Source organism: Talaromyces marneffei, chromosome 6 (assembly GCF_009556855.1).
Source record: "Talaromyces marneffei chromosome 6, complete sequence".
Taxonomy (NCBI): domain Eukaryota; kingdom Fungi; phylum Ascomycota; class Eurotiomycetes; order Eurotiales; family Trichocomaceae; genus Talaromyces; species Talaromyces marneffei.
The window spans coordinates 705,986-730,867 of NC_072353.1; the positions used below are offsets into that span (position 1 = coordinate 705,986).

The 24,882-nt window shown below is 47.7% G+C and overlaps 8 protein-coding genes across 8 annotated transcripts; 5 read left to right on the forward strand and 3 right to left on the reverse strand.

Annotated features, from left to right (window-relative positions):
* Positions 1 to 448: 448 nt before the first annotated feature.
* EYB26_007759 (uncharacterized protein) lies at positions 449 to 4,504 on the reverse strand (the record flags this gene model as incomplete). The annotated part of the gene is made up of 4 exons (XM_054267020.1): positions 449 to 847; positions 907 to 1,701; positions 1,756 to 2,124; positions 2,180 to 4,504. 4 exons carry the CDS (start codon positions 4,502 to 4,504, stop codon positions 449 to 451), a joined length of 3,888 nt encoding a protein of 1,295 aa, XP_054122995.1.
* A 1,007-nt stretch (positions 4,505 to 5,511) lies between these two features.
* Positions 5,512 to 6,900, forward strand: EYB26_007760 (uncharacterized protein; the record flags this gene model as incomplete). The annotated part of the gene is made up of 3 exons (XM_054267021.1): positions 5,512 to 5,521; positions 5,589 to 5,692; positions 5,761 to 6,900. The coding sequence occupies 3 exons, from the start codon at positions 5,512 to 5,514 to the stop codon at positions 6,898 to 6,900; spliced, it is 1,254 nt and encodes a 417-aa protein (XP_054122996.1).
* A 1,376-nt stretch (positions 6,901 to 8,276) lies between these two features.
* On the reverse strand, positions 8,277 to 9,392 carry EYB26_007761 (uncharacterized protein; the record flags this gene model as incomplete). Its single annotated transcript, XM_054267022.1, has 1 exon — positions 8,277 to 9,392. One exon carries the CDS (start codon positions 9,390 to 9,392, stop codon positions 8,277 to 8,279), a length of 1,116 nt encoding a protein of 371 aa, XP_054122997.1.
* Positions 9,393 to 10,566: 1,174 nt separating this feature from the next.
* EYB26_007762 (uncharacterized protein) lies at positions 10,567 to 12,628 on the forward strand (the record flags this gene model as incomplete). The annotated part of the gene is made up of 2 exons (XM_054267023.1): positions 10,567 to 12,065; positions 12,124 to 12,628. The coding sequence occupies 2 exons, from the start codon at positions 10,567 to 10,569 to the stop codon at positions 12,626 to 12,628; spliced, it is 2,004 nt and encodes a 667-aa protein (XP_054122998.1).
* Positions 12,629 to 14,111: 1,483 nt separating this feature from the next.
* Positions 14,112 to 15,869, forward strand: EYB26_007763 (uncharacterized protein; the record flags this gene model as incomplete). Its single annotated transcript, XM_054267024.1, has 2 exons — positions 14,112 to 14,444; positions 14,514 to 15,869. 2 exons carry the CDS (start codon positions 14,112 to 14,114, stop codon positions 15,867 to 15,869), a joined length of 1,689 nt encoding a protein of 562 aa, XP_054122999.1.
* Positions 15,870 to 16,276: 407 nt separating this feature from the next.
* On the forward strand, positions 16,277 to 17,965 carry EYB26_007764 (uncharacterized protein; the record flags this gene model as incomplete). Its single annotated transcript, XM_054267025.1, has 1 exon — positions 16,277 to 17,965. The coding sequence occupies one exon, from the start codon at positions 16,277 to 16,279 to the stop codon at positions 17,963 to 17,965; it is 1,689 nt and encodes a 562-aa protein (XP_054123000.1).
* Positions 17,966 to 18,809: 844 nt separating this feature from the next.
* Positions 18,810 to 20,080, forward strand: EYB26_007765 (uncharacterized protein; the record flags this gene model as incomplete). The annotated part of the gene is made up of 2 exons (XM_054267026.1): positions 18,810 to 19,110; positions 19,188 to 20,080. 2 exons carry the CDS (start codon positions 18,810 to 18,812, stop codon positions 20,078 to 20,080), a joined length of 1,194 nt encoding a protein of 397 aa, XP_054123001.1.
* A 502-nt stretch (positions 20,081 to 20,582) lies between these two features.
* EYB26_007766 (uncharacterized protein) lies at positions 20,583 to 24,210 on the reverse strand (the record flags this gene model as incomplete). Its single annotated transcript, XM_054267027.1, has 9 exons — positions 20,583 to 21,540; positions 21,593 to 21,949; positions 22,007 to 22,306; positions 22,364 to 22,701; positions 22,754 to 22,938; positions 22,996 to 23,130; positions 23,183 to 23,624; positions 23,688 to 24,115; positions 24,180 to 24,210. 9 exons carry the CDS (start codon positions 24,208 to 24,210, stop codon positions 20,583 to 20,585), a joined length of 3,174 nt encoding a protein of 1,057 aa, XP_054123002.1.
* Positions 24,211 to 24,882: the final 672 nt, after the last annotated feature.

Genomic DNA, 24,882 nt, shown 5'->3' on the forward strand with positions numbered 1-24,882 from the left:
AAGCAGAGGACAACAAGCCAGCCCTGCAAGGCTCCGCTCTACGGAAGTGGTGCGGTTTCTACTATCTGCTTTGAAAGATGGAAAGCATCTAGCCAGGATGCAGAAATGATGATATCGAGAGGATACCCTATATGAAGGAAATAGAACTGATTCTGAAAATGTTCCTTCTTTAACTTCGGAGGGACTGCCGTCTTCTTACGCTATCTACATACAGTAGGCAGATAATCCTTGCAAAAATTTAACATATGTACGGCTTTGAATTGGCTTGTCACTGATGCAACTGAATTTTCGCACTGCAACAATGTAATTCCCATGCGTAGTGAAGCACCCAGTAACGATGATGCTGCTAAAACGCTACGAAGAAAAGAAGAAGACGACGAAGAAGCAGGACATTTATAAGAATAAAATGTAAATAGATTGATGAAGAAGGTAAGTAACGCATCAAGTCTTATTTTTGAGCGCCAAACTTGAGTTTTAGTTTGAATCCGCCTGGCGTGGATGGAGTCGTGGAGGGGGATTGTGTGACTGGAGCAGGAGACCTGGCCATGAAGTTTGGAATGCGTAGTTTGGTCAGTTTGCGTTGTTGTTCGGGTTGAGGAGTAGGAGCTGGAGCTGGAGGAGGAGGAGCAGCAGCAGCAACGGGTGTTGGGGGGATGTTGTTGATATTTTTATGGGTTTCTAGGCTGGATTTGGATTGTTTGAATGTGATTCGAGGACCAGGGGGTGGCATGGACTGTTCTTCACGCTTCCGCTTTGCGCCTACAACTGCAGCGGTAGCTCCGGTGGCATCTTTGGGGGGAGTTAGTGATACACGGAATCTCTCGGATTTGTAGAACCGCATCAGACCCTGTGAATAGTTAGTATAATAGTCGATACGTTAGAAAAGAAATAAGTAGGTAGGCTTACACCTCCCATGCGCTGGCATTTCCAGTACCGAGGGTACTTCAACCTCACGGGCACGGAAGTTTTCGCATCATACAGAATCCGGCATAGGTCAGCAAAATTAGACATCTCCGAAGTACCTATACACGTAGAATTGCTAGCAGCCCATAGGGCTTCCTTCAACGTGAGGTTTTGTGCCAACTCCTGTTTGAGTGCCTCCAAAGCCCCAGACATTGTCTGTTTCCTGGCCAGGTCCGCTCGGCGTCCGTCAGTCGTGGATTCTTGTTCAATGATCAAGTTCTCGGTTTGTGTAGGCTCGTTTTTCGGCTCACCGCTCCCAAAAGCAACAGAGGCCAGCGCTCTACCGAACAGACACTGAAGTCGGTGACGAATCCACGCCGAGGTGTCTGAAGACATATTGAAGATGAACCATTTGAGAAGTTCAGGTGTCTTGAAGAGGTCAAGCTCCACCAGGCACTCAAATGCCTCCACTCGCAGCATATCAAATGTTCCGGATCGGGTATATTGCAAAAAGTGAATTAAATCAAGATCCATGATCTTGGATTTCGTGAGTTGCAACTGGCAGTGTAAGGCTGTCCGTGAGTAGATATTTTGAAAGGAACTAGACCACTCGTCCATGCGCCTATATCTGTCAATTTCCGTTATGACATCCTGCTCAAGTTTCTCCTCTGCTTGGCGTTCGAGCTCTCTTTCCATGTCAAATTCCATCTCGTTCGAATATGACGCCTCTGCTTTACGGCCTTCCATAGCATTGACTAACGAGGTCATGAGAGAAGCAATGTAAAAGTTGTCAGAGTACTAGATTGTAGCAAGTGGTTAGCGTAGATATGACAGAGGGAAGAGTTACCATACCTCGTTATTTGAATTGTCGCTAAATCTGAGCTTGTCAAAGATGAAACGTTTTACCCTTAGTGGCGTGTTTCCATTATTATCACGAACACGCGATATCGCTTCTGGGATGGCTTTCTGAAGTATGTAGGATGCTTGGTCAGAAAAATCATTATCACGAGTGACGTGGGTCCCCGGAAGACAGAATAGTTCTTGAAATGCCCGTTCAAGATGGTAAAGACCTAACCAGTCAAGCTCCTCCTTTGCGTGTTTTACTAGCGCATTAGCAGCTGCGGTGCGAATGCCGTGAAAATAGCGTTTGTCCATCAAGGTCCGCACAAATATTGTGGATATTAGCGGATGGGCTTTTTGAATGGCCATGTATTGCATCGACTACACATCGTTTGATTAGTGTATTGCACGAGAAGTTATGAAAATCCAAACTCACCTCTAGTTGCGCAACAACATCCCGATCTTGTTGCAACTGCGAAAGATACATGTAGCCTGGCATACCCAAGGACATCTTGCATATCCATTCAAAGTCGGCATCCATCCTGATCCACTCATAGGACTCTTGCCCCATCCGTTCTTCCTCCTCTTTGCTCCAATCTGACAACCTCCATTCTTGCATATCCTCCTCAGTCTGAAGGACATCGCCAAGACAGTAAAGAAGAACGTCATCTTGCGTTTCGGCAGTCGAGTCACCCCCGGCAGTATGCGTCACGCGTTCTTTTTGCCTTTTATTCCGTTTAAGCCTCTTGTATTTGGTGTTGTATGGCACTTCAAACTTAGTGATAGCCTCTTTTATTTCGACGATGTGTTCGTATGGGGTGCCATCAGCCTCGTGAATTCGTATCGTCATCGACCCGGTAAAGACAGGTTGAATGGGCGCTGCATAAATGCTGCGAATTTCTTCCTTCATATCTCGTAGAAATGATGACTTTTCTAGGTTTTTAGGCGGCTGCGGATCTCCTTGCGACTGTTTGATCATGATTTCCACGACCAATTTCTTCTTGTTAAAACGTTGAGAAGCCGTGAATCGAGGACAACCGGCGCCGAAGACCCACTGCTGAAAGAAAACGTCCAATTTGCAATGTCCAAACTTTTCACACAATTTGATAAATGAAGTTGTGCTGACAGCTCCATGTGTCAAGTCGCCCATACGGTTATTGAGCAGGAGACGACTTATGATTCGCGATACAGTTGGCTTTCCGCTTGCTTTGACGAGACGCCGCTCAAGGATGAAGAGCACAAGCGGGGCTTTCAAGGCAACAAACTCCATTTCGGATGGATCCAGCTTCAAGATAACACCCATGTCATGGATGGAAGGTCGTTCGAAATCGAGTTCACAGACCCGATCAGACATTTGTTTGATGCGAAAACGATATTCATTATTCCCGCACAGCTTTTTCATAAATGTATCAGTGATGTAATAGGCCATGCCGACTGTGACCCAAGTATCTGTTATTTCTCTTGGAATGAGACTAACGCCGATCCACTGAGAAGCTAGGGCATAGACAAGACTTCTTGTCGAGTCATACATGGGGTCGATAATGTTCTCTGGAAATAGCAGGCGGTTGCTACATATTGAAAGAGATGCCGTTGATACTGTGTCGCAAGCTGCATCGTCCACAAAACAGAGATTGTAGCCGGAGTATGGATACGAGCCGTATGTCACGGAAAAGTAGTCAATAGCTTTTGCCATTGGAAAACAGGTGTTTTTGACTTCATTTGCCCTTCCCGGAAGGCAATACGCATGGACGGGAACCGCATTGTCGCCGAGCTGATCATCCTGGTCACTCTCGCGAAACTGCGATAGATTGACATGTTCGAAGGGCCCTACGGCGAATCCGATCTGTTGAGCAGAGATGTTCGAGATGCTCGAAAAAGAAACACTCTTTTTGGAGGAGTCCTTCGGGTCAACAATCTCATCAGTCATATCACCTGAGCACACAACGGTCATATCTAAGGTACTGTCATCATCAGAAAGTGTACCCGGCCGATTCTTGTTTGCTGCAGGACTCTTTGATGTTTCCAACCCTTTGCGTTCAAACACTGCATTCAACGAGCAAGGGCACTTGATGGTGACATCCCACGGGCATCGTACTAATGGATCATCGACACACGGGAACAGACAGCTACCAGCACCTGGCCCAGTGGAATTGGTCGTGTAAGCATGCGGATACCGCCTATCTCCACTGTCGACTCCAACAAATTGCAATCCTTCTCGAATGTTATCCACCGTAAATTCGATATAAACCGTGAGCGCAGTGTATCGGGGTAAGGAAGCTTCCGCTGGTTTCAAGCTCGGTCCGTCGGCGTCATCTGCGTTTGTAATCGAAGATCGGAGAGCCAGTCGATCTTGGGCATCCGAAGAAAATGGATCTAGCTCTTCAATCTTTAGAGTTTTCGGTATTGTGATGATAAGCTCGGGCTCTGTCTGCGGATTGAGCAAGCTTTCGATTCTGTCAGAGAGCCGTTGGTGGTATTGCACGCCGTAGAGATTCAGAGCCGAATGGGTATCCGTGTACTTGAGTGCGGTCGCTGCTTTGCCATTGATATTCAATCGCTTGATTTGCCCCTGGCGAAAATTGAGCTTGATAACCCGGAACTCTCTGTGATGCGGGTGAATGGTGATTTCGGTCTTCCCCTTCAAACTTTTCGTTGCAAGGTCCACCTCTAATTCGAGTTTCTGATGAGCGACGGTGAAGTCTCGAGACGACCAGGCTGGCGCCGCGCTGGTAGCCGTGGGAGTCTCGACGATGCCTGGCATCCTGGGGAAGCGATTTTTGCTGCTATGGCGCTATGCGCGCAAGCCCAATCAAACCACCTTCATGTCCATGTACAGAGAAAGCCCCCACGGTCACCTCCTCCAAGTGACAGAAACGTGATGCTTTCGGTGAGCTGCGAATGAGGATATGCTGAGAGCCAAATGCGACGCGTAGTTGAAGACAGAGAGCCGTAGGTGGGCAGAGCGACGTAGCCCGTGACGATGGCGGCCGGAACGAGATTTAAGGGAGTGCTGGACGGTAGATGAGTGACTTGCTGATTAGCGGGGTTTGCCAGTCATATAGAAGTTATTAACGCAATGGGTGAAGATGGAAAGAGTGGCTTTGAAGCTGGCTTTGCTAAATAAGTAGCAGTTATGGTGTTGAATAGGATCATGAACAGGAAGGAGCTTGCCAGAATTCAGAGTTCAGGCTAGACCAACTAGGAAATCGTCCATCATCGCAGGCAAGAGAACGCACGGACCACTATCCGACCGCGATTGGGTCCTGCTGCCTGAGAAATCAGGAAACAAGACAGCCACAGGCACGCCAATGCACGTGATGTAACGGGAAAATCTCCGTTCCGAGTTTCCGGGCCTGAGGGTCCCCAATTCTTGGCTTTAGGTCTCAGGTGCATCCTTCCTCTTCCTGCCTAGGCTCCCTTTCCGTCCTGAAATTGGATCCATCAACAGCAACAGGCCAGGCACAATGGAATTCTTCAACCTCACACCCTGACCCCTGAGCATCCCTTTAAGTCTTTTTTTTATTGCTCAAGGACTCTTCACTTCATATTCAAGCTATTTTTTTTTCAATCGTTTTCTTTGACGGATTGTTGGAGGTCCTTCTTTGTCGGACCCTCTCACCTTGTATACAATTTATTTTTCCCGCAGACAATCTCCCGAATGCGATGAATTGATTCTGACCTATCATTTTTTTACACACCTCCACTGTAGGCCTTTTTCAATTGTTGTCTCTTCAGCAAATCTAGCTTATTATGCCTGGATTATTCAAGATGGCGCAAGGTTCGTCTTTGGTTTCAGAGGTTCCTTGCCCAGTTTGATGAACGCGACTAACCACGGAAAAAAACAGCGGCGCAGGACTCGCTCTCCGACGAAGCTTTGCTTCCCCTCAAAACCTACAAATATTCTAGCGTGGACAAGTCATATATTTCGAATTATATTCTCAGGCATTATGTACGTCCGTCTCCTTTCCACCTGCTCATAAAGATCTGACCAAGCTGACCAAACCCTACCGAAATCAGTGGAATGCCGCTGTCGAGCTCTTACCGTTATCCATCGCACCTAACATGGTCACCCTGCTAGGGTTCTTTTTCATCATTATCAACGTTGCTTTTGTCACAATCTTCGTGCCTGATCTGGTTGGACCGGGGCCCACCTGGGTATACTACAGTTTCGCGCTTGGAGTATGGATGTATTCGACATTTGACAATATCGACGGGAAGCAAGCCCGTCGTACAGGCACATCGAGTGGACTGGGAGAATTGTTTGACCATGGAATCGACTCGCTGAACTGCACCCTTGCCAGCGTACTTCACACCGCTGCAATGGGTCTGGGATCTACACAAATCGGTGCCTTCACAGCTCTGATTCCTTGCTTGCCAATGTTTTTCTCGACATGGGAGACATACCATACGCATACACTATATCTCGGATACTTCAACGGGCCTACCGAAGGATTAATTATTGCAATTATAATCATGATCCTTTCCGGAATTTACGGTCCTCAAATCTGGCGTGGCCAAGTTGCGGATGTCTTTGGACACGAGGAGCTATTTGGAACCCATTCATTCTTGGACTACTGGGTGGCCATTGTGTTTGGATCGTTCATGATCGCGCACTTGCCAGCATGTGTCTACAACGTTGTTCGGGCCCGCCGTCGCCAGGGTCTACCAGTATTGCCGGTGTTCATGGAATGGACATCGATTGTGATCTTTACAGTTTCAGTGCTGGGATGGCTGTGGTCCCCTTACTCAACCCTACTGGCCAATAATCATTTGGTCCTTTTTTGCATTGTCATGTCCTTTGTCTTCGGCCGCATGACCACCAAAATCATCCTAGCTCATCTGATCCGACAACCCTTCCCCTACTGGACGTCGATGTTAGTTCCGTTGATTGGCGGTGCCATCCTCGCGAACTTGCCTTATCTAGGATTTCCAGCTGTTAGTGCCGGGTTTGAGCTTTGGTATCTCCGTTTCTACCTCGTCTACGCGTTTGTGATCTACATGCACTGGGCATTTTTGGTGATTAACCGAATCACCACTTTCCTCAACATCAACTGTTTGACAATCAAGAAAGACAAATCCGGTGCAAAGGACCATGTTTACCGCAACTTTGGCGAACCCAGGAACAACAGCGAAAAAGTCGGCTTGAAGCATCACTAATATGCAATATAGCAAACCTGCAACTCCCACCACCTTGAAGGTACGGGAAAGAGAGGAAACGAGCAGATTGCAAGAAACGACCTCGCCGTGCGCGGCATGTGTTTTTGACTATACAAAAAATCTAATCTTTGGAATCGACATTATACGTTGACAAAGAATGTAATATAAGGAGTTCCTTTCTGGATGGATACCTGGGAATCATCAGACTGGTTTGACTTGGTTGATAACGTTGATCAGTTACATGAACATCTCAGAAGAAGCAAAATGCCGTATATATACGACCTGTCTTTTGGCGCAAGTCTCAGATTTCGTGACCTGTCTGATGGATAGACATGGCAGACAGTTTTCATGTTTTATAGCTATTTATTACTATTATTAATCCCTGACTGTACGTAGTTATGTTTGTATGCCTGTGAAATGAGACGTATATATAATATAATATTCTTTAACACTCCAATCTATCCTGATAGCAGTACCTGTTCAATAATAGAATTACCAAAACATTAGAACGCCCCTCGTCTCTGAATTATTTGGTTTAAAATAGATTACAATATGAGAAGGAAGAGCACACCCAATTCCTCATCGTGGAGCTTGAATGGACTTCTGAACACGGGGTCTGAAGAAGTTTAGGGCTTTGGGGGCCCAAGCCCTAAGCCCTGAGCCAAATTGTTTGGAACCTACTAATTTTATGAATATGGAACTTGAATGAGAATTCCAATCATATTTTTATGCGTATTATTTGGGTGAATACTGATGACAGGCTCATATCATACCATGTGGTCAATAACATTGAATGTTCATATATCTCACCATGAATAATGCCACAGAAGGGAGACTTCGATTAAATATATAACTTATGGGAGGTTGATCACAACGAGATCCCACATGAGTTGTCTTGTATTCTCCGCATTCGATAAAAATCCCAGGCGGCTAGATAAAACTATCAATAACATTAACATATATATATATATATATATACATAAAACCAAAGACTTAATTTTGGTCCATTAGACATCACGGCTTAATAGCTTAATCCCGTCCAGGTGGCTCCGCCTCTATTTCTAAAGCCCATTGAGTAGAAACAACTCCTGTAACAACTGCTATGCTGTGTCCTTAGACAAGGGTGGATATATTCGAGGTGTTACATGTAGGAATTGTTTCTTAGTCTAATGTCATTGTAAGTAGAGGTTTCGAGAGTGAACCCTAGAGTTATATATCAAGGCAGCGAGAGAGTTTACAATTTTGTCAGATTACGTAGAACAATAACCTTCTAATTCTTACTGAAAACCCCATGAAAATACCGACAAATGCTGCGATTTTCGACACATCAAATCATAAATAAGCAAAGGCTTTTGGAGAAACTGAATACCTGTACATCATGGTTTCAACACGACATGGTTTCCAAAACCAGACAAATTCGCTGCAGCCTGAAGCGCATCACCGATCGATTCCAGACCATACTCCTGAGTCTCATTGATTCCAAGTTTGCTCCCGAATTTAAGTACTCCCGACTCCGTCATTTGAATAAGTTGCAGCACATGTTGTCGCGAGTACATAAACCGGCCTTGGATGCGGATACTCTTCAACATGATATCTAGATAAGACACACTGATCTCTCCCAAATGTCCACCCATAATGACAAGTCTTCCAAACGGCCGCAGGGCCTTCACGGCTGCGACAAGGAGTGAGCTGCCCTTCATTGCGGGTGGTGAAAAGTCAATGTATACGTCCGCTCCGTCTGGTTTGCCAGCGGCGGTTTTGAATGCTTCTGCGTTGCTGGAAGGATCTTCTGTGAGGGCGACTGTCCGTAGACGACCGGTAGATGCATGAATGCTTTCCAACGCTGCCAGTGCATCCTTATTTCGGCCCGCTGCTACCACCGTTGCACCCATGGCAAGAGCTACCGCTACAGCGGCACCGCCGTATCGTCCCGTAGCTGGTGCCACGATTACAACCTCTCCAGGCTTCACATCGACTTCCGACAATCCGCCAAAGGGTACTAGGCACACCGGCATCAGACACAAATCTGACATTGTGTAACCCAATTTATTGAATAAGACATCTTCATTCAGCGGATAGAGATTCTCAAGCGGGAATTTGACGTATTCGGCATAAGTTGCATCCCTCCACTCTCCGTCCATCAGCTTCTGCGCCGCGGGATAGCCGCCTCCATGCAAACCAAACAAAATTGAAACATTCGGGTCATCGCGAGCGAGAATGGTAATGTTGCAGAAGACGAGTTGGCCGGGCGTGAGTTTGACGGCGTCGGGTCCAACCTCGACTACCCTTCCTATGGAGGAGTTGCCGGGTATCATTGGAAGAGAGAGGGGGTACTGTCGAGAGCCATCGAGGACCTCAGCCATATAAGGTGCGACGTCTGCGCCGAGGATACGGACGACCGCCTGGCCTGCTTTAGCTGTGGGACGAGGCACAGTCTCTAAAGACAGCGGTTTGTCGCGAGAGCGAAGAACAAGAGCTCTATGAGTTGCCATTGCGGGTTATTGGTGAGGGAATTTTGAGTTAATTCAAGGATATCTCTTTGAAGATGGTATAGAACTGTAATCTTAGGGATTGAAGGAGAATTGACTGATTTCGAGGGCATTATATACTTCGTTCGCCTTCACGGCGGCTTCTTGACGCATCAAGGGTGGCAGTCATACTGTTCAGGTATTCTCATTGTGATATAGCACTTAACTCCGGTAAGTCCAGCTAGTTCAGTGCTTGACTCACTGTATACGAGCTGGGGGAGATAAAGGCTTAGCTCCGCCGGTAACTTAATATCTAGTTAGTGCTAAGGAAGCAACACCAAAGCACGACGGGGGCATCCGCATCACGATCGATTCAACGTCCACTAGTAGCACGAGCTGTCATAGTCTCATGGGTCCGGACTGTGCAGTGGACACCCACATATGTCCGGCCCTGCAGTTGCAGATTGACTCGGTCTTACGGTTAATAAGTTGAAAGTCATAGGTCATTAACAAACAGGTTGAAGTTCTAATGGAAGATTCAATCCATGAAAGCTGCTTGTGCAGAGGCTATCTGGAAAAAATCAAGTTTACGCAATATACTAGACCTCCAAGGTTAAGAGACAGACAGTCTGTCGAGTCATATGTAAATCTTCAATCCACAGGAATGAAGCGTAGAGATAGTACTGTACCGAGGACGGACTCTACGAAGTAAGTGGAATGGATGGAAGCATGCATCCAGAGCATCCACAGTTGGTGCCAGATTCACGAGGCAGCAATATATTCACATCACGTGACAAGTTTGCCGCGTTGGCAGAGTTTGCACTGTCTGCTCTACCTTCAAACAATCCAAAACTGACAAACATCGCATCATACGCATCGGCCAGTTAGCGCAGCTTCCATCCTGATTCGTCAACAATATACTCCGTCTACGAACTCGAGTCGGTTTTCGTCACAGACGAGTTCGTTGAGCTTGTTTTATGAAAGGCAATTTTTGCCTCGGTTGACTACGGTCGTGACCGTCGCGAGAAGACGATACGTTCGTTGCGTCGCGCGGAGGAGTAGTTTGGGATATCGAATCGAGTGAATTGTAATAAAAATTGTTGGCCTTGTACTTTGCTTCAAATTTCTTTTTTTTCTTCGTTCTTTCACATTTCCCTCGCAGTCGCACTCTTTACGTCCTACTTCCGTCAATTGAAACATGGCTTCAAATACGACGTCCCAGCCGCAACAGCAACAATCCGAGTTCCATACTGCCGCCAACCCGCACATAGACCACATCAACTACACTACAAGCGAGAATCAATTGGCGGGTCTGGTGCAAGCAGCTACTGCTGCTGCAGGTCAGGCAGACTCTGACTGGGCAACTGCTGCTGCTGCCGCTGCCGCCGCAGGCCACCACCATCTCGAAAATTACTCGACGGATCTACATTTACCGGACGATGGATTCGACGAGAGCGCTTTTGGGACCCTCAGCTCTCCTGCGAATACGGGACGACAGAATCGCGCATCGATAGCTAATGGACAAACTGGGCAGGGGTTGTCGCGCGCAGTTTCAAAGAAGCGCAAGCGAGGGGATGAGGCGCTTGATCCGGCGTTGACTGGGATGGCGGACCAGAATGAGCAGCACCAACAGCAGGCGCAACAACAAGTGTTTGATGGAAGTGAGTTTGGGGAATTGCCACGATCGCAGTCGCAGTTGGCGGATGCGCGGGCTGCTGGGGTCCATTCGGCAGCAGCCTTGTTCCGCCAACCGTCCAGTAATAAGAAATATACGCGACCGCCAATGTCCCGCCTATATGCGTCGCTCGAGCTGTCGCCTGAAAACTTCCTCCATCTACAGGCGGCCGCTAAGAATTACATGCTGGATGACGCTCATCCGGATCGACGAGACTGTGTCGGTCAGCGCGGAAAGGGCGACACCGAGTTGGTCAAGTTGCGACTATGGAATTGTGTGCGCGACTTTCTCGAGACTGAGGGATACGGTGAGCGGTATTTTGGCGAAAATGTTGTCAATGAAGGAATGCCACCTAGACAGTATATCTGGCCGCGTGATCAACATAAAATCATATCGCTTGTGATTCCACTGCTTCGGCGCATGGTTACAAACGAACGCCAGAGACAGTATGCCATCGAGACGCGAAAGGGTGGTGCTAGCACTCAGCCCGAGGATGGTAAGCGACGAAAGACGGAAGAAATCATGCAGAACGTGGAGTCCGGAGAACAAACGCCGACGGAGTCGCAGCAGCCTCGGCCTCAGCCCGAACAGGCACCTGCAGTTCCGCAACATGATCATCAACAAGATCATCAGCATGCGCAGAATCATTATGTACCGCCGCCTCCTCCTTTGCCTCATCATATCTTTTCTGACAATCATCAACAACTGGGTATACACTTATCGCCGCTTGTCCTAGACGGGTATCCAACGGACTGGGACGCAGTTTCACAAGCATACAACGTGTATAATCAAAACTATCAGCTGGACACATTATGGGGAGTATCTGGACTGCAGCAACAAGACTGGTGGGGACTTGTTGCGGCGGTGGACAGTCACTGGAAAGTGATCCATAATGGCAATCCCACGCAGTGTGCACCGCAGTGTGAAAGTTACCACATTAATCAAATCTTGACGTCGACCGAGATTTCTCAGCTGGATTGGCGCATTGGTGGTAGCGCCAGTGCTACTGCTCGGACTGAATTGTAAGTTTCCCCCTCAAATGGATACCTAACTACATACTAACTTTTGGCTTGTGAATAGTGCAAACTCTGTTACTCGCGACCTCGATCGGATCATCAAGGAGAGTCTCATCCACAAGCAAGAAAATGCTGGCAGAGAACCCGAGCAGACCCAAACAACCGAACACGCTCCGTTCTTGTCCGCAATGCACCAGCCCGCATACGGCGCACACTCAGCTCAAGACCAACATCCGAACCCACACGACACTTCCCCCATCACCTTACGCTTGAACGTCATCCACGACAGCAAACGCGTTGTCCCGCGCCTCGACGTCACAGCCGAACAATGCCCGGATCTCGCCAGCGTCTGCAATCTGATTGCTCACCGCTGGTCCGGTCAATTGCCGGCATCTACATGCGACGAGAACGGGAACGTCGATACGTCAAACTGGAAAGTCCAGGTGTGGCTACCAGAGGGATTAGTGAACGCGGATAATGATGGTGATTGGACGATAGCACAGTTGTCGGCGGGGACGATTGATTGGATGGATAATGATCTGAGGGTGGTTATTGATTTGGGATCGTAGTGATGATGTTGTTGTGCTGTTGTGTTGATGGAATTGTTTCTTGATAAGATACCCTTCGTATAATTATGTTATATGCTATTTATTGATGATGTACGATAGTTAGTTAGCTAGACAAATTTACTGTGGTGTTTGTTAGACCCTCTCGGAACATAGTAGATCCGACCGATGTCGCCTCTGGATGTCCTTAAGAGCGATCTACCCTGTATTCTCGCCACCATTCTATTATTCCATGTGCCTAGACGTAATGTACTGTGGTACGTCTATATACGTACGTAGTATTATTATTGTATACGATCTTCCGGTTACACCATTCAGATTCAGTCTCCTGGAATTCACAGTCCGAAAATCCGGGGAAGTGGACTGCCTCTCTTTCAAAGTAAGGGATCAGATTCGTCTATCGGAAACCAGATTCCGTAGCACAAGCCCAAACCTCCCACGCCATCAGTTTTGCGATTGGCTCGCTGGTTTATGCTTATTTCTGTGGCATTTCCCTGGTCGCTGTGCATTGTACCCCACGGGGTTGTGTTTACGATCATCTGAGTGTTTTTGTATATCCTCATGGTCTTGACTCTTGAGGCCGTGATGTGACGTGATACTAAGGGGCGAGAGAATTAGAAGAGATTAATCGTATTGGCGCTAGCCGTTTATGGTCAGGCTAGATAAGCGAGATTTTTTTTTGTCCCTCTCTTCATGTCGAGGTTCCCCCTCTTTTGTTGGCTGGGCAGTCGTAGTTGCAGGATGTCATATGAGCATGGACGGCGAGATATTGGTCGAAGATTCTGTGCGTGCCAAGACTCTTGTGAGTCTTGTCTCGAGGGTGAAGACGCAATTGACTTGTCTGGTGGTTCTATCTATTTCTCCCACCGTGATTCAATCTTTCTTGTCTCCCGTGTTGTGGCCCCGCACGTAGCTCTCTCCTCCTTATCATCTTCAAAGTCACGAACAGATTCACGATTCTCTCGTTATTTCTTAAAAACAGCATCGGAATAGACGCCGGCATATAGATTGAACATAATCCACACCCAATTATCTTACTAAATACACTGTAGTCAGGAGAAATGCCGCAAAAAGAGTAGAGAAAAGTATCGGCTCAGCGGCCGTCCCCACTCCGCATTGATTGCGACAAGCTCCATAGAATGCGAAAGAAATCTCTGTATGAACTCGACTCGATCGACCGACCCGCTCAAACACAATAATGTTACATTACTCTTACTAGTTTTCTAGTCTGATTAATTGATTCGTGTCCATTGTTTTTAATTGTACGGACACACGACCTCCGGGCCTCCGGACGTGAGCACTGCCAAGTTGACAAGAAGATATCCCCACTCTCCGTCCCAAGTTGCAACAAAGTCGCCCGCATTTATAGACTCAAGAATTGCCTCCCGTCCCCGAACTTTTTCTCTCTCTTCTTTCTTTCGTCCCCCCATCCTGTCCTTTTTCTTCTATTTCGCATCAGCCACGAGCTACTAGATTACACGCAACCATGGCTACCAACCAGGAAAAAGAGGTAGAAGTTGTCGATCACTTCTCCAAACCCGCCCTCCTCGACAACGGAAATGACAACCTCGAAAAACCCACGTCCATGGATCGGCTGATAGCAGACGCAAAAGCCGCTACCGAGAAGGAACACAAGATGACCTTACTCCAAGGCATAAGGCTATACCCGAAAGCAGTGTTTTGGAGTGTAGTGATTTCGTCGTGCATTGTTATGGAGGGTTATGATATTAGTCTTGTGGGGAATTTGTATGCGTTTCCAGCTTTTAATAAAAAGTATGGAGTGTTGGGGAGTGATGGAACGTATCAGATTCCTGCTAGGGTAGGGCGTTCCCCCCCTTTTTTTTTCAAGTTACCGGTTTTGGGGTGGATAATGGCTGACAGTTGGTAGTGGCAATCCGGTTTGAGCAACGGTGCGGCTGTTGGAGAGATTATTGGATTGTTTATCAATGGCTATATCTCTGAGCGTTTCGGTTATAGATTCACTGTCATGACCTGCTTAGTATTGCTCTCTGCTTTCACTGCCATCTTCTTCACGGCTCAAAACGTGCAGACCTTGCTCGCGGCAGAGATTCTCTGCGGTATCCCCTGGGGAGTCTTCCAGACATTGACTGTAACTTATGCATCAGAAGTCTGCCCTGTGTCTCTCCGCAGCTATCTGACTTGCTACGTCAACATATGCTGGGGTATTGGTCAAGTCATTGGCGTAGGCGTGATCAAGGCCATGTTGAACCGTAGCGATCAATGGGCTTATCGTATCCCCTACGCCCTGCAATGGATGTGGCCTTTGCCTCTATTTATCGGTGTGCTATTTGCACCCGAATCACCCTGGTGGCTCGTCCGCAAAGGTCGCGTCGAAGACGCTAAAAAGTCGCTCCTCCGCTTGACGAGTCTTAACAGAGAAACCGATTTTGATGCCAACGAGACCATCGCCATGATGGTGCACACCACCGCCCTCGAGCAAAAAATTACCTCTGGCTCCAGTTACTGGGACTGTTTCAAGGGCACCGACCTCCGTCGAACGGAAATTGTCTGCATGGTCTGGGCCATTCAGAATCTGAGCGGTAATTCGTTCTCGAATTATTCAACTTACTTCTTGGAGCAGGCTGGTCTGAGTTCGTCGGATTCGTATTCTTTTGCCTTGGGACAGTATGGGATTAATATTATTGGTGTGTTTGGTGCCTGGGGTCTGATGGCAATGGGCGTTGGTCGTCGCACGCTTTATCTTTTTGGGTTATGTGGGTTGTTTTCGATGTTGTTCGTTATGGGATTTTTGGGTCTTGTCCCCGAGGCCCATCGTACACAGGGTGCACTCGCCACAGGGTCAATGATGATTATCTGGGCTCTCTTCTACCAAATCTCCGTCGGTACCGTCTGTTACTCTCTAGTGGCTGAAATCTCCACCCGCCGCCTACAGATTAAGACTGTCGTCCTGGGCCGAAACCTGTACAACATCGTTGGCATCATCACCGGCGTCCTGACCCCTTATATGCTCAACCCCACCGCCTGGGATTGGGGTAACTACGCCGGCTTCTTCTGGGCTGGCTTGTGTTTCCTGTGTATTGTGTACACGTATTTCCGTATTCCAGAACCCACTGGCCGCACGTTCGCGGAGTTGGATGCGTTGTTTGAGAAGGGGGTTAGTGCGAGGAAGTTTGCCTCGACTAAAATCAATGTCTTTACCGAAGAAGTTGATAAGGACGTTGGGGATACGTATAAGGATGTTTATCGGAATGAGCATCACTGATTTTCAAGTTATGTGTATATAATTAGCTGATGGGTCAGTTGGATGAATTTTCTTGACGAATGACGAGTCATGATGTTGCATGTTTCATAGCATGGCGGATACTTATTTAATACTAGTCCATTTATTCATTCTATATTCTATTATCTTTGACTTGATGAGAAGAAATTCTGATGATATTGGGAGTTTCGCATTTGTGATGCCCCACCGGCCACGCGGCCCGCTCAGAAGTTGTACCGTTACACTACGCATACTACGTAGGGAGGGTATCATGATAACCTGGAAGATCTGATCTTATCCCCAGCTTTGTCCTCTCCTCATGTTCACAACTAAGTTACATTTCTTCATCCATAGCGACTGAACATATTGAAATCAAGCACACAAGAATTAGAGATCGACCTGGGTTCATCATGAGGCTACCAATAACAATCCTCCTCTCAACCCTCAACTTTGCCTCCTCATCTCCAACACCAGTCAACCCCCCAACCCCAAACATCAACCATATATTATTACCCAAAGGACAAATCCGCAATGCAAACCACATCTTCAACTCCCTCCACTCATCAATGCGCCAATGGGGCTCCGCATGGAACCACAACGGCATGTCCTTTTTCTTAGCAAGCGTGCCCGCAGGAACGCAGTTTTATCATGGGACCAGTTCTGCATATAGAGTCAATGGGACGGAGTGGTTGGCGTTTGAGCCAGAGCATGCGTTGAGTTTTGCGAGGGCTCGGCCGCCGGGTGGTGGTCGTAGGCCGCCTGGGCCTCCTGGGGATCTTCCTGATCGTCCGCTAGATGGTCCACCGGGTGCCTTTCCCTGGGGCATTCCTGGGGCTGATCATCCTCCATTTGATATGCCACCCCCGGCTCAAAATTTCCTCGCAGATGGCAGCAACGACGAAGACGAAGCAGACAAATATGGCTACCTACACACCTACACCGCCGCCAAAGATCTACGACTGCTATACATCGACGGCCTCTCAGCCGGAAAAACAGACATGGGCACCCTCGACTCCGGAGACAGAATCTTTTTGAACGACAGCCTCTCAACCACAGAACAAAAGGAAGAAGAAGAAGAAGATCCAGGCAAAGGCAAGGGCCCCAGCGGCCCGCCAGGCGATGTACAACGCGCCGTTCAAGGCTGCTCCATCGCCAAAAACGACTGGAACGATCGCATCGACGGCATCCTGCGTGCCGAGGCAGGGTTTGAAATAATTCTCTGCGATTTTGAGCGTGATTTGGAGCTTGTGCGGATTAGCGCTGTGCATCGCGAGGAGACGCCTATTGGGCAGCCTGGTCATGATGGTAGGGGGTTCGGCACAAACACATATTTTTACAGGTCGATTGCGTCAAGGTTTGGTGGGATTGGTGGTGATAGGGTGGGGGTTAATTATGATAACTTCGTGACGGCTTATACTTATGAAGAGCTGGATTTGTTTGAGCAGACTGGGGGAACGGGTATGCCGAGGTTGAATCATTTCGAGTCTAAGGAATTGGAGCCCGTTCGTGAGGATTTGGCGAGACTGGTAGTGGAGTTTGACGCTATTGCGACGGCGACGGCGTCGTTTGACTGGCAGGGCGTTGTGGATATGATTGTGCTCAAGTACTCGAATCTATTGGCGTATCTTGCGGCGAAGGAAGTGGGTTCGTTGCAGGATTTGAAGTCGAATATTACAAGTGTCTTCCTGGCGTTTATTGATGATCGGGTGCGAGATGCGGATGTTGAATCGGCGCGCTGCGCAAGTCAGTTCATTCCTTCTTCGGCGAACTTGTCTAGTGTGGCGGGACAAGTTGTTTACGACGTCTCATACACGATATGCTCTACTCTCCGCGCTGTGCTCGATGACACCGAGTTTGAAACTGCCAAATCCCGGGTCCTAGGGCTGGTTGAGTATCTGGCCTGGACGACGTGGAAGGAATGCAAGGCTAAATGCGGGTATAATGAGGCGTGCTACATCCCCATCTGGCCGTTTGGCACTGTTGAGGATCGGGAGAATCCTCAGTGCAAGAGTCAGAATGACGGGATGAGTGGTGGGGAGAGGTATTGGAAGGGTGGGTTTGGGGGTGGGAAGCCTAGGACTGAGCATGAGGAGTTGTAATTCATGTCATCTGTTGGACAGGTTATGCGTGGGGTTTGGGATCAAATAGATAGTGCTGGGATTCTGTTCTCTGAAAGATTTTGTAGATACATTGATACCTAGGTAGTATTTTCTTTGGTGTACTGAATGCACTTCCCTTTTTTTTTTAGTGTTCGAACATCTCCAAACAAGCTGTAGATACAACAAACTACAGCAACAGCAACCTCTGCACCCGTGATACGGAAGCCCTTCAAGCAACGTCGAGAAGACTCGTCAGAAGACCGACAGTCTAACTAATCCGTTGTAAAAGAACATTGAAGTAACCTAATACAGAGTGTGTAACATGCATGTGCACTATCCGCAGGTAGTAGATTTTATCAATGGGCCATGCTTCATCCATCATTGGACATTCTCTCTACGCACTAAGAACTAGAACGCGTTTATTGTCCGCCATCTATTCGACGATAACTGCCCATTTTTATGCATTGATATCACTAGTCTGAGTCAAATTTCTGGAATTTGATCGTGCTTATTGGACACCGATGGGTCTAGTCTAGACCGGGTGGGGTATGCAAGAGGTACTTGAGCCTTGAGGCTTTGATGTATGTGATATGATTGAACTTATCATTCACTGGCCTAGTCTATTAGGCGATAAGGAGGTGTTGGTGAGTGAGTAATGGTTATTGTTTTGATAAAGGTCTTCCAGGTCCAGACGTCAAACCTTCGAAGTTGAAGTCTCGTGTATGGTATACATACACACCACTTCGGTGTTGTGGTTGATATACCATTGCAACTCTACGTTCATTTCCTCATCAAATGCCAATACACTGTTCAATGGCAATCACCGTCCCAGGTACCCCTCACAATGTCGCAAAATAAAAAAACCCCAAAAGAACATCCTACCCACCTCTCCGCAATAATCACATCTCTCCTCTCTGCATTCGAATCTACTCGACACCTCTATCACCGCATCAAGAACGATACGCGTTCAAGCACCAAGAAGCTCAATAAACGAAGCCCTTCGGCTGGTGATGCAGCAGTGACTACGCCACAAACACGCGAGGAACGGGAATTACAGCTCCATCTTCAGCGTGCCCCGAGACAGATAGCGAAGATCTTCAAGACGAATTCGGAAAGGTTGGGGGAGGGGTATAGACGTGGTGATGGTAGGCCTCTATATATGTTTCTTTTTTATATTATTATTATTTGCCTATATCAGAGCTGATAATTGACGGAAATGTAGAACGAGCAAAAACGTCACTGAATCACATCCTCCTCGTCCTCAACACGGGAATGACGAAGATTATCTCGACTCTGTTGAGAAAGAATAATGGTGTCGATCATAATGATATGATCCGCGAACTGATGAGTCTGTCGGACCGATCGGCGAGGGACTCTTTGACAGAACTAGAAGGCTTCAGGATGAGGTTGGAGAGTATGAGTTCTTTGGCTTTGAGTGGAAGGGGATACTCATCGGTGGGACAAGATGGTGCGGTGGTGCAAGGGCGGCGGAAAAGTAGTCCAGGATTTGACCTTCAGGGGAAGAGTGGAGGACAAGCGAACAGACAGAAAGGGAGCTCTACAAGACAGCTTGCAAATACGAGGGCAGCGGCACAAGGACAGAACGCGAAGAAGACATTGAACAATGCTACAGCCACCAAGACGAAACGGTCGACGAATCCGAAGAGAGTGAAGGAGCCGCAAGAAATCCATCCGGTATGGATTCGGTCAAAGAACTCTTCTACTACCACCATTCATCTGAGACGGGTGAACAAACGCCCAAAACCTGCAGAAGATGACGATAAGCCTAGATCGAGGTCACAGCCTCCTCGCGGCGCAACGGTAGCCGTAAGCTCTATACCAACACAACACCGAGTTCCCGAAGTTCAGCAGCCAGTCTCTCGCATCAGCGGAGCAGAAACATTACTAGACAGAAGAATATCAATGTTATCACATAGTTCCGGAAGCACAAAACTAGGGGAGATTCCGCAGCACAAATGGATAAACCCGTGGGTTCCGCCTGTTGAAGTTGACGAAGAAAGCGGAGAAGAGGATGGACATGAGGGCAATGGTATTGAGGATAATGGCCGGGCAGGAATACGGTTTTGGAGGAGGTTTGGACGGAATAGGACATAATTCTGGATACCAATGTCGACGACTAGTAATAACAAACCTACCTAGTTGATCATCTTTATTTAAGACACCCCAATCAGAGAATGGGTTGGGTATATATACAGATTTCTACCGAAGCTGTTAGGCATTGTGCACTGCAATTTTAGTGACTACGAGGGACTGATCTACAAGTGACTCAGATACAATATAACAAAATATAGTGGTAGCTTGAGAAATTCGCCTAGCCTTCTAAACGAACAAAATACGTAGCTACCAAGCCTTGTTAAGCGCTGACAGTTCTCTTCTTCGTTTTATAGAATCCAAATACTAGGTTAAGTTTGGTACCCTATTGATACCTTCATTGCTCAAGTGGTGATGAAACTTAAATGAACATAAGATTTCTGGTTGTAGACGGATAGTACATCTGTACCCAAACAAACATATCCGATATAGCAAACAAAAGAAAACCTCTACTTTTGTGGACTGAGCCTAATCTTTCCCTTTATCAAGAAACAGAACGAATGACTTAAGCATCCAAACGCAACTTCTCCAAATCACGAATCTGTTCCTCGATAAGCGCGGCTTCACCCTCTGCGTCCCGCAGCTTCTTCTCTTCTTGTTCCTGGACCTCGATCTTGACCTTCTCCCTCCATCCAGGGGTGTTCATGGTCTTTTGGATCTTAGACACAAGGTCAAGCGTCTTCTGGAGGTTGGCCTTGGCCTTCTCAGCCTGCTCTAGGGCGACCTGCTTCGAGACCTTGAGGTAGACGGCAGCATCGGCACCAACGGGGCTCACGACACAACCATCTGGACGGGACTTGCTGTCGGGTCCAAGCACGGTGATTTCGCCAGCGTACTTGCCGCCTAGAGATTTGATGGCAACGACTTCGTCGGAGATGGTCTTGTGGCTTGACTCGTTGTAAGTGGCGAGGATAAGGTCGGATTTCTCCTTAACGTCGTATTGAGCGAGGATGGAACGGATGGCTTTGGAAGTGTCGAGGACAAGTTCGTATGCCTTTTCGGCAGCCTCGTCATCAAATTCAGCGTTGTATTCGGGGAAACGGGCCACCATGATGGACTCGGTCTTGTCTCCTTGACGGCGGGGGAGTCTTTGCCAGAGGTCTTCGGTGATGTAAGGCATGATGGGGTGAATCAGCAAAAGACTTCCTTCAAGGGCGGTGTAAAGAGTCTGTTTGGCTGATTCTTGAACTTCGGCGGGCGCATCAGACTGCAGCAAAGACTTGGAATTCTCAATGTAGACATCACAGAGTTGTGAGTAGATATACTGGTAGGCTGTTGATGCAGAGACAGAGAACTCTCGAGTCTCGATAGCGTTGTTGATCTCCTTGGCAGCTGTGTTGAATTTTTGCAAGATCCAACGTTCAGGGAGAGACTCGCGTCCGGTCTTGGTAGGCTTGGGGAGAGGAACGAAGTCAGATCCCAATTTACCAAGAACGAACTTGGTAGCCTGGTAGATCTTATTGCTATAACTTGGTCAGTATAGTGATACCTCATGATTGTCTATTATTCGCTTACCAGAATCGACGGTATCCGAAGATAACGTTAACATCGAATGCAATGTCACCACCGCCAGTGGTGTAAGAGACAAGAGCCATACGAAGAGCATCGGCACCACACTCTGGAATACCTTTGGGGAAAGCCTTCTTCTGGTACTTGGTAGCCACTCCAATTTCCTTTTCAGCAAGGTTGCCTTGCTTCAGCTTTTCATGGAGGGCATCCAGAGTAATACCCCTTTGAACATCAAGAGGATCAATGACGTTACCCAGGGACTTGCTCATCTTACGGCCTTCACTGTCTCGAATCAAGGAATGACAATAGACCTCTTTGAAAGGAACCTTTCCTGTCAGCTTAAGACTGAGCATGATCATTCTCCTATAAGGCCGTTAGCTATTATATCCACAACCGGAAATCGATAGAATATTGACATACGCGACCCAGAAGAAAAGAATATCCCAACCGGTCTCCAAGGTGCTAGTGGGGAAAAGTTTTTGGTAGTCATGGCTCTCAGTGTTGGGCCAGCCCAATGTTGCAAAAGGCCACAGGCCCGAAGAGAACCATGTGTCGAGAACATCTTCGTCTCTCTTGAGAGTGAATTTCTGGCCGGGGAACTTGGCGGCAGCCTTGGCTTGGGCCTCTTCTTCAGAACGGCCGCTCACCCACAAGTTGCTGTCACCATCATCGGCAACCTGGCCTTCAATCTGAACGAGCCAAGCTGGTGCTTGGTGACCCCTGTAGTTCGCGATTAGCTAACTTGACCTTTGTTATTTTTGAATGGCTGTAACATACCACCAAAGCTGACGAGAAATGCACCAATCCTGGATGTTTCTCATCCAATGGAAAAAGTTCTTCTCAGCAGAGAGCGGGCTGATGGTGATTTCCTTCTTCTCGACGGCTTCCATGGCGGCCTTGGCCATGTCATCCATCTTCATCCACCACTGTGGCTTAAGCACAGGCTCAATGATATCCTTACTCTTCTCACAACGGGGAATAACCATAGGATTGTTCTCCCACTTGACGTAAAGACCGGCCTCCTTGAGCTTCTCAATAACGGCATATCTGGCGTCGAATCGCTTCATTCCTGAGAAGGGACCGCAATTGTCCTTAAGAGTACCATCATCGTTCAACTACCACAGGTTAGTATCAAGCCAGCATACAAACCAGGCCTGGATGACTTACGATTGACACAAACTCAAGACCATGTTGTTTTCCGCGAGCATAATCGTTAAAGTCGTGAGCAGGAGTCAACTTGACGGCACCAGTACCAAAGTCCATGGCAACAGTTGAATCTGCAACAATAGGAAGGAGACGGTCGACGAATGGATGCTTAGCTTTCTTGCCGATGATATGCTGATACCTCTTGTCTGGATTGAACGTCAGATAAGTAAATTCCTACTACTTCCAAGATAAAGAAGACGTACCATCAGGATGTACAGCAATACCTGTATCACCAAGCATTGTCTCAGGTCGGGTAGTAGCAATCTCAATACGCTCGCCGGTACCCTCAATCTCGTAACAGAAGTGTGTGAGGACACCGAATTCGACCTTCTTCTCATCTAATGTTAAGTTAGCGTCACGTACCCACCTGGCAAAAAAGAGAAATCTTACACCCAGGAACATCAAGTAATGTTCGGCCAGAAACGTCTTGATTCTGGACTTCTAAATTGGACAAAGATGTATTCAAAGCACAACACCAGTTGACAAGTCGATTGGCACGGTAGATTGTTCCTTCTTCATGAAGACGGCAGAAAGTCTCCGTAACAGCCGCGGAGAAGTTGGGGTTCATCGTGAAAGCTTCGCGCGACCAATCGAGCGAAGCAGCCATTGCCTTCAACGAAGTGAGAATAGATCCTTGATATCTGTCTTTCCAGTCTTGTGTCAATTTCAAGAATTCCGGTCGGCCGAGGTCGTGACGAGTTTGTTTCTTCTCCTTCCACAACATCTTCTCAACAACGCTCTGGGTCGAAATACCGGCGTGATCTGTACCCGGAACCCATACGGTTGTCTTGCCCTTCATTCGGTAGTAACGAGTCATCGTATCTTGGAGAGCCTATAAATGTCAATCTCGTTTAGCATCCTCAATAGTAACATGAGATGTATTCATGAAACCTACCACCATGAGGGCGTGGCCCATATGAAGGGCACCAGTAACATTGGGAGGAGGGCAAGTCATAGAAAAGACACCATCGGGTTTCACTTCGCCATTTGCATCAAAGTGAGGCTTGAACAACCCCTTCTTCTCCCACCACTCGTAGCGGCCGGCTTCAATTGCTGCCGGATCATACGCGTCGGTAGTCTTCTCGATAACCTTCTCTTTCTTCTCGGCCTTGGGTTGCGCAGGTTTCGCGGCAGCAGCTTTTGCCTGCTTTTCAGCAAACTTCTTGGCTTTCTCGGCCTTTCTTCGCTCTCTTTCCAATTCCTTCTCGCTCTTCACCTTGCCCGGTTCGGATTGGCCATCTTTGGCGGCTTGCTGGATCTCAGACGTAACGTTTTCAGGGACGGCAGGAGGAGGAGCGGTGACAGGAGCAGTCTGCTCACCCACTACAAAACATTGACATTAGTATCTTGATCCAACTGTTAAGACATAGATGAGGGGTCCACTCACGAGGGTTCGCAGAGCCGGGTGTGGTAGCCATGAATGAACGTAGATTAGGAGACAGAACTCTCCAAGGCGCTCGCCGCGCCACAAGAGTTCGAATGAGTATTTTGAATGTCGCTGCGGGATATGCGACAAGCACGACGGGGTTAACGTGAGGAAGCTCGGCCGGAGAGGAGGGGGAGCCTTTTTTTTTATTCTGTGAGTGAGTCAAACTGGCCGGACTGCGGGGCCAATGGTAGGCTCGCGGGATTGTGGAGACAACACAGTACCACACGATTTCTTATGTGTATAAATTGTATGGAATGGAATGTGATGTTGGGATGAGTGACTTACGGCGCAAGCTCTATTACAGCGTGGTTCTTGATAGTTGCTCAGTGTTTGCGAGAGGAGGATGTCAAATCAAAAAATGAAGCAAAATACGTTAGAAGGTCACGTGGCCCATACGGTATCGATAAGAACACGCCAACGAACTATGTTTAAACTTGAGAAAAGAAAGAAGAAATCGTATAGTAACAGTAATCCTTATGCAAAATCATATCTCGCCATTAGATGAGAAATGAAAAAATCGTAGCCCATGCCACATATGCTGCATTGACCCATCACATCAACCGGGTCGATGTGATACATGAATGTCCATAACACCACATCATCAATCAATAGGACCCAGACGCCTCAGCCACCCGTTCGTATAGAAATCCATCAGGACAGC